At 40.3% G+C, this 10,202-nt stretch overlaps 2 protein-coding genes across 3 annotated transcripts; both read left to right on the top strand.

Annotated features, from left to right (window-relative positions):
- The first annotated feature begins 4,918 nt into the window (after window positions 1-4,918).
- Window positions 4,919-7,840, top strand: LOC128260400 (protein RFT1 homolog). Its single transcript, XM_052993373.1, has 4 exons — window positions 4,919-5,146; window positions 5,226-5,440; window positions 6,189-7,446; window positions 7,512-7,840. The coding sequence occupies exons 1-4, from the start codon at window positions 5,087-5,089 to the stop codon at window positions 7,647-7,649; spliced, it is 1,671 nt and encodes a 556-aa protein (XP_052849333.1). The 5' UTR covers window positions 4,919-5,086; the 3' UTR covers window positions 7,650-7,840.
- A 660-nt stretch (window positions 7,841-8,500) lies between these two features.
- LOC128260448 (fibrinogen-like protein 1) lies at window positions 8,501-10,182 on the top strand. 2 transcript variants are annotated; one of them, XM_052993461.1, is made up of 3 exons: window positions 8,501-9,226; window positions 9,346-9,977; window positions 10,038-10,182. In XM_052993461.1, exons 1-3 carry the CDS (start codon window positions 8,912-8,914, stop codon window positions 10,180-10,182), a joined length of 1,092 nt encoding a protein of 363 aa, XP_052849421.1. In that variant the 5' UTR covers window positions 8,501-8,911. The 2 variants fall into 2 exon arrangements, with proteins under 2 accessions (XP_052849421.1, XP_052849422.1); XM_052993462.1 differs by lacking the exon at window positions 10,038-10,182 and having other exon boundaries at window positions 9,346-9,747; window positions 9,798-9,937.
- Window positions 10,183-10,202: the final 20 nt, after the last annotated feature.

Raw genomic sequence — 10,202 nt, 5'->3', positions numbered from 1 at the left:
AAGATATCGTGCAAATACAAAGTCTCGAGAGTTGTGTGTTGCTTAAATAGATTTTGGTCTCGATCTGTTCGAACCTGCCGGCTCGACGTCGAACCTGATTCAGTGTTGCCGATCTAGCACTTTTTATATACATATGTATGTACCTATCCATTTAACCACTTTATCATTTTTGATCAAAATTAAAAAAATATTGCATGCTTAAAAATAGGAAATTGTAAACAAATTGTTTGTTTGATGGTAGTATTTTAAATTTTTAATATTGATTAAATCTTTTTAAAACAGCAAAATATCATTTTAACTGGTAGAACTTGCATTCGCAAGCGCAGATTCTTAGCGCGCTATATTGGCAAGCAAATTTAATAATAAAAAATAAAAATGTTGGCGTTTTTTGATATTTAAGATATTTATTCATTCATTCTATAGCTTTTTACAAAGAAAATAGGTATTTCACTTTTGTATATAGACAAAAATATAAAAAGAAAATAAAAAAATGTATACATATGTTTTGAAGAGATTTTTGTATAATTGTTTCTTTATCCCAATTATCCGCATTTGTGCAAATGGTTGCAACAGCACTAACTTGATCTCTCGCAACCGGTTCGAGCCGGGTTCGATCTCGAACTTGGCTTGACCGAGAAAGAGAGAGCTCTTCGTGTCAACAGTGAAAATCATCGGCATGCGTCCTTGGCTTAACAGCTGGGGGGAAAAGCTCAACAAATAAATTCCCATTTTATTGTGGAAGAACTACTGTTTTTGCAATTTATCAAATTTTATTAAAAAATTATCTGTTGAGTTGTATATGTAAATAAACACCTGCTACTTAACCAAATTTTGAAAACTAATTTCTGTTTACGATCAAGTTTGGGTTTCAAAGTTCTATCACTGTTTTTGGTTAAATTTTGCTATATCCAAAATATATTGCTGCCTGGTACAGTGAACTCATTCGCCAAATGAAAACTCTTAGCTACACATATCTCATTTTTCCAACGGGAATTGTTTTATACCTTTCGAAATTAGACCAATCAGAAACCTATTTAAATATTACTATTTTCCAAAAAAATGTAGTTGTGACTTTTTTTTGTTTTTCTTATTTGGAGTACACAAATTTATGAGTATTTCTAATTGCTATATTTCTATTCGTTAATTTTTTGAAAAGTAATTTTGGTGTCCTTAACTATTCATTGAATAGCTTTGTTTGAAGTTCATGCTTAAAAGTAGGCTAATAATTTTAAAGTAAATAATAAGACTAGCCTATGAAATATCTACATCGTTAAGAAACGGGACATAAAATATCAAAAATACAATTTATTTTATGAATTTATATAACTATTTGAAAATTGTTCTCTTTCGATTTCCACCCTCTTATAGGCTATTTCCTATAGGCAATCCTCACTGTGGCTGTGCAGACTGTTGCCATGCGTGTTTGCCGTATAATTATAATCGTATCATGCATATCTGCTTTACGGCGTCGATCCGCAGAAATTGCTGCCTTATCTTATATAGTGATTCCAGAAACTGCGCGAATGTCCAGGGAGAGGAGTCCATGGAGGCGGAGTGGGGGGGGATCTCTTCAAGTTCGGGCGCTGTATTTCGCCAAGGACACACCGTTAAATGCAGACAATTGCCGGCGGGCCTGCACAAAAAAAGGGGAGTAAATTGTTTAAAATTATCACATACTAAAGACGCCGCGAGGATGCGATTGAGACAAGGAGTAGGGGGAGTGGCCATGCTCCTGCTTCTGCTTCTGCTCCTGCTCCTTCACCTGCTCCTTCACCATTTCCTCCGAAGACGAAGACGAAACAAAACAAATCACATTATTAGCCGCCGTCGTTGTTGCACGTTATTTTTAAAATTTTTCGTTTCGTTCGGCCCCCGTTTGATTTTAGGCGCCAAGCCGATGTCGCCGGCGTTTGGCTGCAAATTGCAATTGCGGCGACACGTCTGGAGCGTGGCAGCAGCATTCAGCCGTACACTGGACAAAAAAAAGCACAAATCGAGATCACAAAAATAAATTGTACAGGTTTTAATTATCAAACCAGCCATTAGGCCCAATAAGAAGACATTTGTAGGCGAAATAATAAAAACTATAAATCATTTCTTATAATTAAGAGTATACACTTTATGAACATTGGATAGTGTATTGGATAGTGTATTTCTACATTGTTGTAATATTGAATATATAAAAAGGTAATAGTAATTGAACTTTAAATTTAAATGATTTCAGAATTATTAAGAAAAAGATTCAAAGAAGTTGTCCATCTATGCTTTAAGTACATAAAAAAACGTACATTCAAATTATTAACACAATTTGATTATGAAACACAATTTTATTCTATACTAACTTCCAATATGTGTTATTTACCTTTTTCAATATTTTGAGTCAAGCAACTATTTTTTATATTTTAAGTATTTACTTTTCAATGGAATGTTGGAAATATTTTTTAAATCTTAAAAATACAACTAATTTCGTTTGGATTAGATACATTTATCTTTACACCTATCACCTGTATTAATATTATTTTGCTCGGTGCACACATTCACACACATGAGCAGCAGATACAGTAGAGATAAGGTAAAGAAGAAAAAAAGCCAAGGAGAGCGAGCGAGAGAGGGAGCAACAGAGATAGAGATACAAGATAAGAGAGACAGCCAACAGACGCCAGACAAGAAAAACAACTACAACAACAATGACGCCGGCGAAGACGCAGCATCGCCTAAACACTCGAAAAAAAGAAATCAATCAAGATCCATATTTCAACATGCTAATTTATTTAATTTATAATGGCAACTTAATGCTAGCTAAATTTCCCCTGAAACTTACTTTAAAATTTATTATCAAGAAACAAAAACAAATACTACAAATGTATCCCTGGGATAACTTTGCGAGTAAAACTTCCTATTCGAATCTCAATAAATGAAAAGATACAGGACAGGAGGACTCTGGATTTTTGTTAGGTGTATCAGTGGCTTTGCTGCTGCGATGCCAACAGATATCAAGCACGTCTCAATCTCAATCATTCAGGGCCGGGCTCCGGGAAAGGTTTACGTTTACGTAGCTGCTGCTGCCGCTGCCGCTGCCGCTCAATTAACAATGAAAAGTCGGTCTGGTACGTCATAATATATTTTTATCTGATTACCTGGCTGCGGTGCGCACTAGAGGTGGACCCACAATCATAATCGATACTCAATAATTTAAAACAATAATCTAACATTTAATGGATAAAAAGGTTCTTAAAATAAATCGTAAACTTTAAAATGACTAATGATTTTAAGAAATTTTTTACTTTAAGATCCTTACTATAAAGCAAATGGTTTTATCGCAAACAATTCCGAGAAAAAATATCAAAGAAATGTTTTAAATTAATTTCAGGACTGAATAATTTTATTGTTATTCGTATTATAATTTCTTAAATATACATTAAACATTTGGTTAAGGTGGTATATAACATACAGTTCCCTAATTTAAAACTATCGAATAATGTGATCCTTTGCTCGTGTCACGCTGCCACCCACAGAAGCCTGAATGGCGGGCAGTGGCGCCGGTGGCCAGGGACCAAATGGGAGCTAGGTCCCACAGATCCCACAAATCCAACAGAATCGTGCGTTAGTCCGTCCCGACACACACACCCCGACCTACAGATATTGTATCTTTGTATCTCTGTATCTGCGGCGGCTCCAAGCGACTGAAACAACATCATTGCTCGTCTGTCCGTCATCCGTGCTGTTGGCATTGTTTCTTCTGGTTGTAGCTGTGGATGTGGTCTATGTAATTTTTCGCGTGACTCCCATGTCAAGATTTGATCTTTGGCAGATCTCACTAGTCTGGTGGCGTCAGTCTCCATGTCTCCAGATCTCCAAGTCTCCAGGTCTCATCAATGCGACGCCGCCCGTGTCCCAGCTTAAAAGCTTCATTAGTATGGGAATTACACAAATAAATTTAAAAAAAAGTATTTTGGGATAAACAAGTCGCCAAATAATAGGAAAAAAGGTCACCATATATAAATATTAGGATAACAAATAAAAACAAGAAAGTACGCTACAGTCGAATACCCAGACTATAAGATACACGTTACTCAGCGAACAAATTTCAATCTAAATATTCTCCCCCCAACAAAAGCACGCTTTAGGAATCTTTTATTTGACAAATCTCTAAAAACCCAAAAAAAGCACCTAATAATCGGTTTTTGTATTAAAACCTTGGGAAGAAATGATCAATAGATGAAATGTCATACATCGGTAAATTCGTCATTAAATTGTCAATCAAATGGCATTCACAGTTAAAAATGTTCAGTTTTTTAAATTTTGTAAAAAGGGAAAATTGGTAAAAAAAAATTATATTCTTCAAAAAATTGAGTTTAAAAAAATCGGTTTTTGCATCAATTCATAATTCAGTTTTGTGGATGGGTAGTATAGGTCGCCCGCTATACAAAACATTCACTCTTATGACTATAGATAGTTTAGTTTTTTGACAAATCTTCAGAAACCCAAAAATAACACCTAAAATTGCGGTTTCTGTATGAAAAAATTGGGAAGTAATGGTCAAAAGATGGAATGTTATACCATAGTTATTTATTTAATCAGTCTTACGGCAGTCCTCCTTATTTTGGTCAAAAAGAAAAAAACCTTAAAAAATGTGTTTTTTTTTTCAAATTTCTAAAAAATAATTCACAACTTTATTTAGTTATTCTTAAAAATATATTTTTAAACACTGTTTTAAGGCCTCCAGATCTAAACAATTTTACAAACGAAAATTAAACCCATTTGGAAAATAAACAAATCCGAAAGAAGTTAACTTCCTCTTTTAGCTTTGGTTAACTATTAAAAATAATTTAAAATTGGGATTTTAAACGACCACTTTTCGATACCAGAGGGCGCGAAATGCGAAAGCAAAACAGCTGTTTCGATAACCCAGGCTATCGCACCTGACCCACCGACGGACTATCGATAGACAGCAGGCAAATCCAGATGCGAGAGAATTTTCGGTTGTTTTGGCCAACAAAGTAGGCCCTGTTTCTACAGTTTTTTTGCCATTTGGAGGCCAGCACTTTGACCCGGTTCGGAGGAGGAGCCTGGCCAGCGGGGTCCAATGGCGCGCAATGTGCTCGAGAGCAGCCTGCTGGGCGCCGGCTTCAGCATCATTTTTCAGGTGAGCGCCGCCCCACTGTGCCCGCTGCCCGGGCACTCATTACTCATCCGCCGTGTGATCCGATCTTATCGCCCCACAGATACTGTGCCGCATCCTCACCTTCGGCATCAACGCGTACATCGTGCGGCATGTGGGCCGCGAGGTGCTGGGCATCATGAACGTGCGCCTGCTGCTCCTGGAGAGCACACTGCTCTTCCTGTCCCGCGAGGCCATCAACCGGGCGGCCCTCAGCGCCAATGCCCAACAGGGCGACCGCTGCTCCTGGGCGCAGCTGATCAACCAGATGTGGCTCACGTAAATACTCCATGATGCAAGTCGATTGCCTGGTCCTTGGGAAGCCAGGCGGCAGGATACCTTCATGGTGTCCACCATGACCCTACAGTTCTTATCATTCCAACAAGAAATGAGTGGTCAGGAAATCAGAAAATTGGATGGAAAATGATTAGCTATTCCCCACCTCCATTTTATTTATTAACTGTCCAATTTCCAGGAATCCTTCATGGTGTTCACCTTGAAGTCCTGTGAAAGTTTCACCCCTACAGTTCTTACCATTTCCACAGGAGATTTGTACTACCTATGGAAGTGGTCAGGAAATCAAGCCTTTCCCATATCCTGCTTTGAATTTGCTAGAATATGTACAGCTCTTACCATGTCCATTTTGTTTATTATCTTCAAAATGGTCAGAACATTACAGTAAATACCCTTTTGGTATCCTATTTAGTTTAGCTCTTAGCTCTTTCTGTGAATAATTGTTCAAATCAGTAATGCGGATACCTTCTTCATTTTCTGAATTTGTATGAAAATGTATAGCTGTTACCATCTCCATTTGTTGTATTAAGTACACTCATAGTACCCTGCGCTTTGAAGTTCTTATGTTCGTAGCCGGCACCATCTGCGAACGAAATGTAAATGTGAAAGACTTAAGTTTAAAAATCGGCATAGGTTACAATGCATACTCAAGTGAACTAGTCAGTTGAAAATCGGCTTGCATCTTGTGTTAAAACTTCACCAGATTGTTGACTAAATAGACCCTTTCTTTTAGGGTGCCCATCTGCGCTGTTTTGTGTGCTCCGTGCCTGTACATCTGGCTGAACTGGCTCTCGGCGGTGGACGCCATCTACGCCTCGCAGTACGAGTTCGCCTGCTATGCCGTGGCCCTGTCCTGCGTCCTGGAACTGCTGGCCGAGTCGGCGGTGTTCGTGGCCCAGGTGTTTTGCTTTGTGAAGCTGAAAATCCTGCTGAACACGCTGCACATCCTGGTGCGCTCGGCCATCTTCCTGTGGATCGTCACCGGCGACCGCAGTGCGGCGATCAATGCCTTCGCGCTGGCCCAACTCTCCAGCGCAGTGACCATTGTCGTGGGCCAGTATGGCTTCTTCTACTTCTACCTCAGGGGCTTCAAGGACTTTGTGGCGCGACAGGCGCGAAAGAAGCCGCCGACAGCGAAGGCCTGGCAGGTGTCGCTGTACGAGCACATGGATGACTTCCCCTTCAAGCAGCTAAACGATTTCCTGCCCGGCGTGATGTTCAATCCGAATGGCAAGCACTTCAACCGTGAGCTGCAGACGCTGACGCTGAGCTTCGTGAAGCAGGGCGTGCTCAAGCAGATCCTCACCGAGGGCGAGAAGTACGTGATGTCGGTGTCGCCAGTGCTGAGCTTCGGCGAGCAGGCCACCTACGATGTGGTCAACAATCTGGGCAGCATGGCCGCCCGCTTCATCTTCCGCCCCATCGAGGACAGCTCGTACTTCTACTTCACGCAGACGCTGTCCCGTGACATCAAGTTGGCCAAGCAGCCGCAGGAGCGCGTCCGCCAGGCGAGTAGCGTCCTGAACAACCTGCTCCTGGGCGTCAGTTCCATCGGCCTGATTGCGTTCACCTTCGGCCAGAGCTACTCGTACCCGGTGCTGCTGCTATACGGCGGCCCCGACTTCGTGGCCGGCGGACTGCCGCAGAGCCTCCTGCAGTGGCACTGCCTGGCCATCTATCTGCTGGCCGTGAACGGGATCAGCGAGGGCTACATGTTTGCCACGAACACCAGTCGCGACATCGACAAGTACAACTACCTGATGGCCATCTTCTCGGTCAGCTTCCTGGTGCTCTCCTACATTTTGACGGGCATCTTCGGCCCGGTCGGTTTCATCTTTGCGAACTGCATCAACATGCTGAGCAGGATCCTCTACAGCACGTACTACATCCGGGCTCAGTACCGACCGTTGTCGCTGGATCCGCTGCTGGGCCTCTGGCCGGGCAAACTCTTCGGCGGCACGCTCCTCCTGGCCGGGATCGTCTGCTATTGGGTGAGTATGCGTTCGCTATTTCTCTTTTCATTAGTGAGGCCTATTCCTATCCCTACTTCCTGCAGTACCAAAGTTCTGGCCTCGCCACACATCTGGGCGTGGGTGTACTGGCCGGCCTCGCCTGCCTCTTGTCCTGGGCACTGGCCCATCGGGATCTGGTGCGACTGGCCTGGCGCTATGGCCGCCGCATCAAGATCGAGTAGCTGGGGCATGGACCGCATGGACCCCTCGTCGATTCAATGAAACGCACAGTTCGAGACATTATGACATATTTATACATAGTTGACAATTGTAAATCAATTCCGAAATTAAGTTATGTACTTACCGGATGTTTGTAGAGCCTTGATTGCTTTCTATTGTTAAGACATGCATTAAAAGACAACGATTACTGTTACCGTTTCATTTTCTATTGCCACGAATAAGTTATTTGCATGAGAGTATTTCAATTTCTTAGCAAGTCAACAAAATCTGAGGGATTGTTTTGTGGGTTTGTGGGCCAGTGGATTGGAGAGGTTATTAATTTTAGTGATTCCCAAATGTGGCCACACATCACGTAATGATTGTTGTCTTGACTTCTGACCTGCATTTGTTCATACATATGTACACATAAAAAGTAATCTTTAGTGGAAAAAATCCAGAGAGACAAAACTTAAACGGATGTTATATTAGTTCTAATTATATTTATTTTTGATGAGTCCCCAGTTTATCGAAGAACTGGCCTCGTTAGACAATATCAGTTTTTTCCTGATGTCTGACCTCCGTCTTTACTTTCCATTTAGAAAGTAATCATAAAAATAAAATAATATGAAAGAAACCGAAAACATAGTCTGGTATGGAAAAATATTTGAGATACTTAAAATGCCATACACAAATAATATACAGTGGGTCAAGGCTTTTTTCGACCACTATGCAGATCGAAATCACAGGCTATTTTTAAAAAACTTTCTTTTAATTAAAAAAAAAAAAATACTCTTGGGTAATTTGTTTATTAAAAAATATTTAATATATATACATATTACATATTTATGTAAAAATGGTGTGATAAATATGTGACCTTTTATTGATTTTGTTTTGCGGTGACCGAAATTCTAGAAAACTAGATATTGTGTGTTAAATAACACCATGTTGTTATTAACAAAATTTAACGATTAAAAACTACATTTGCAGGTGCTTTAAAAGCCAGAGAAATTTTGTAAAGAACGGTTCAGTAGTTTTCCACAAGTAATTCGAATGCGAAGCCTTTAACTGGAGAACCGAATATTTCCGATCGAAATAAACTCTGAGTATGCAGTGAATATAATATTTTGTCAATCCAGTTCAATTCTGCTATTTCTATTATATATGTATATGCTTGTGGGGCTTATTTTAGTTATCAGCAATATTAGAGTCTTCGTTGTTTCTTCAACAAATACCTCGATTTCAGTACGTTCCGAAACTTAGACTCCGTCGGTAATATCAATTCAAAATGCTGAGGCTGGCACTGTACACAGTCTGTATTGTCCTTTCTCTACAAGGATCCCTTGTAGAATCTCAGGGTCATCGGGTGTGCGTCCTTCGGGATGCGCCAACGCAGTGCGGCTCCTTTTGCCTGAGCGCACTATATCCGCTCTTTGCCGATACTAATAATATCCGAAGCAGGTTGGATGGCATCGAAGCAGGGCAGAAGGTCCTCAGTGATCTCATGACAGGACTTCAGGGGGTACATACAAAGCTAGATTCCTGTAAGATGAAAAATGATTACGAGGCGAGATTAGCCGGAATCGAAAACCACCTAAAAGCGGTAAGTTGCAAACTGACAAATCTACAGACGGACTTGAATGATTATTGTTTTAATGCCCTAATCATTTGGTACAACTCAATGCCAAAACTGAACTCAAACGGAAAAATACTATGATAAAGACTATTGCAAACTTGGAGAATCAAATCAAAACCAAAGACGATCTTATCAATGCGCAAAAAAAACAAATCGATGAAGGCTTTAAAAATAAAGATGATGAAATCGCAGACCTAAAGAATCAGATTAATTCGATTGAAACATCAAAACGTAACCAATCTAATGAGCTTTCGGAATGCCGATTACATTTCGAAAAAACACAACCATTAAGGGTGTCATGTTCGTCGTCTCCACATGGCTGGACCGTAATTCAGAGACGGATCGACGGATCCGAGAACTTCGATCGAAACTGGGCTGATTACAAAAATGGATTTGGAAACGTTAAGGGAGAATTTTTCATTGGCCTGGAAAAATTGCATCAGATGACGAAGGCACGTCCCCACGAACTCTACATTAAGCTTGGGAAGGTAAATGGACCAACCAGCTATGCTCACTATGACGATTTTAAAATTGGCAGTGAGGACGAATTGTATGAGCTGAAGAGTTATGGAATTTATTCCGGTGAAGCCGGAAACTCCCTTGAATACAATAAGAACAAAAAGTTCTCTACATTTGATCGGGATAATGACAAATGGGATGGAGGAAATTGCGCTGATTCGGAATACGGTGGTTGGTGGCATGGCAATTGTGGTTCTAGGTATAAACGTTCAATTAAAATCGAATTCATTGTTATTAAATTAACCTCTTAACATTACAGTCAGCTCAATGCAAAATACTATAAAGATGGTCAAATAACCAATGAAGACATAACGAACGGAATATACTGGGGCTCATGGCATGACTACGACTGGAAAATATCACTCACCTACGTTGAAATGATGATTAGACCTAAGTCCTTATGAAGCACAGTTGTTATTGATCA

This window comes from Drosophila gunungcola (genome assembly GCF_025200985.1).
Source record: "Drosophila gunungcola strain Sukarami chromosome X unlocalized genomic scaffold, Dgunungcola_SK_2 000023F, whole genome shotgun sequence".
NCBI classification, from domain to species: domain Eukaryota; kingdom Metazoa; phylum Arthropoda; class Insecta; order Diptera; family Drosophilidae; genus Drosophila; species Drosophila gunungcola.
The sequence above is the reverse complement of the archived record's forward strand: the minus strand, read 5'-3'. Positions and strand labels throughout refer to the sequence as shown.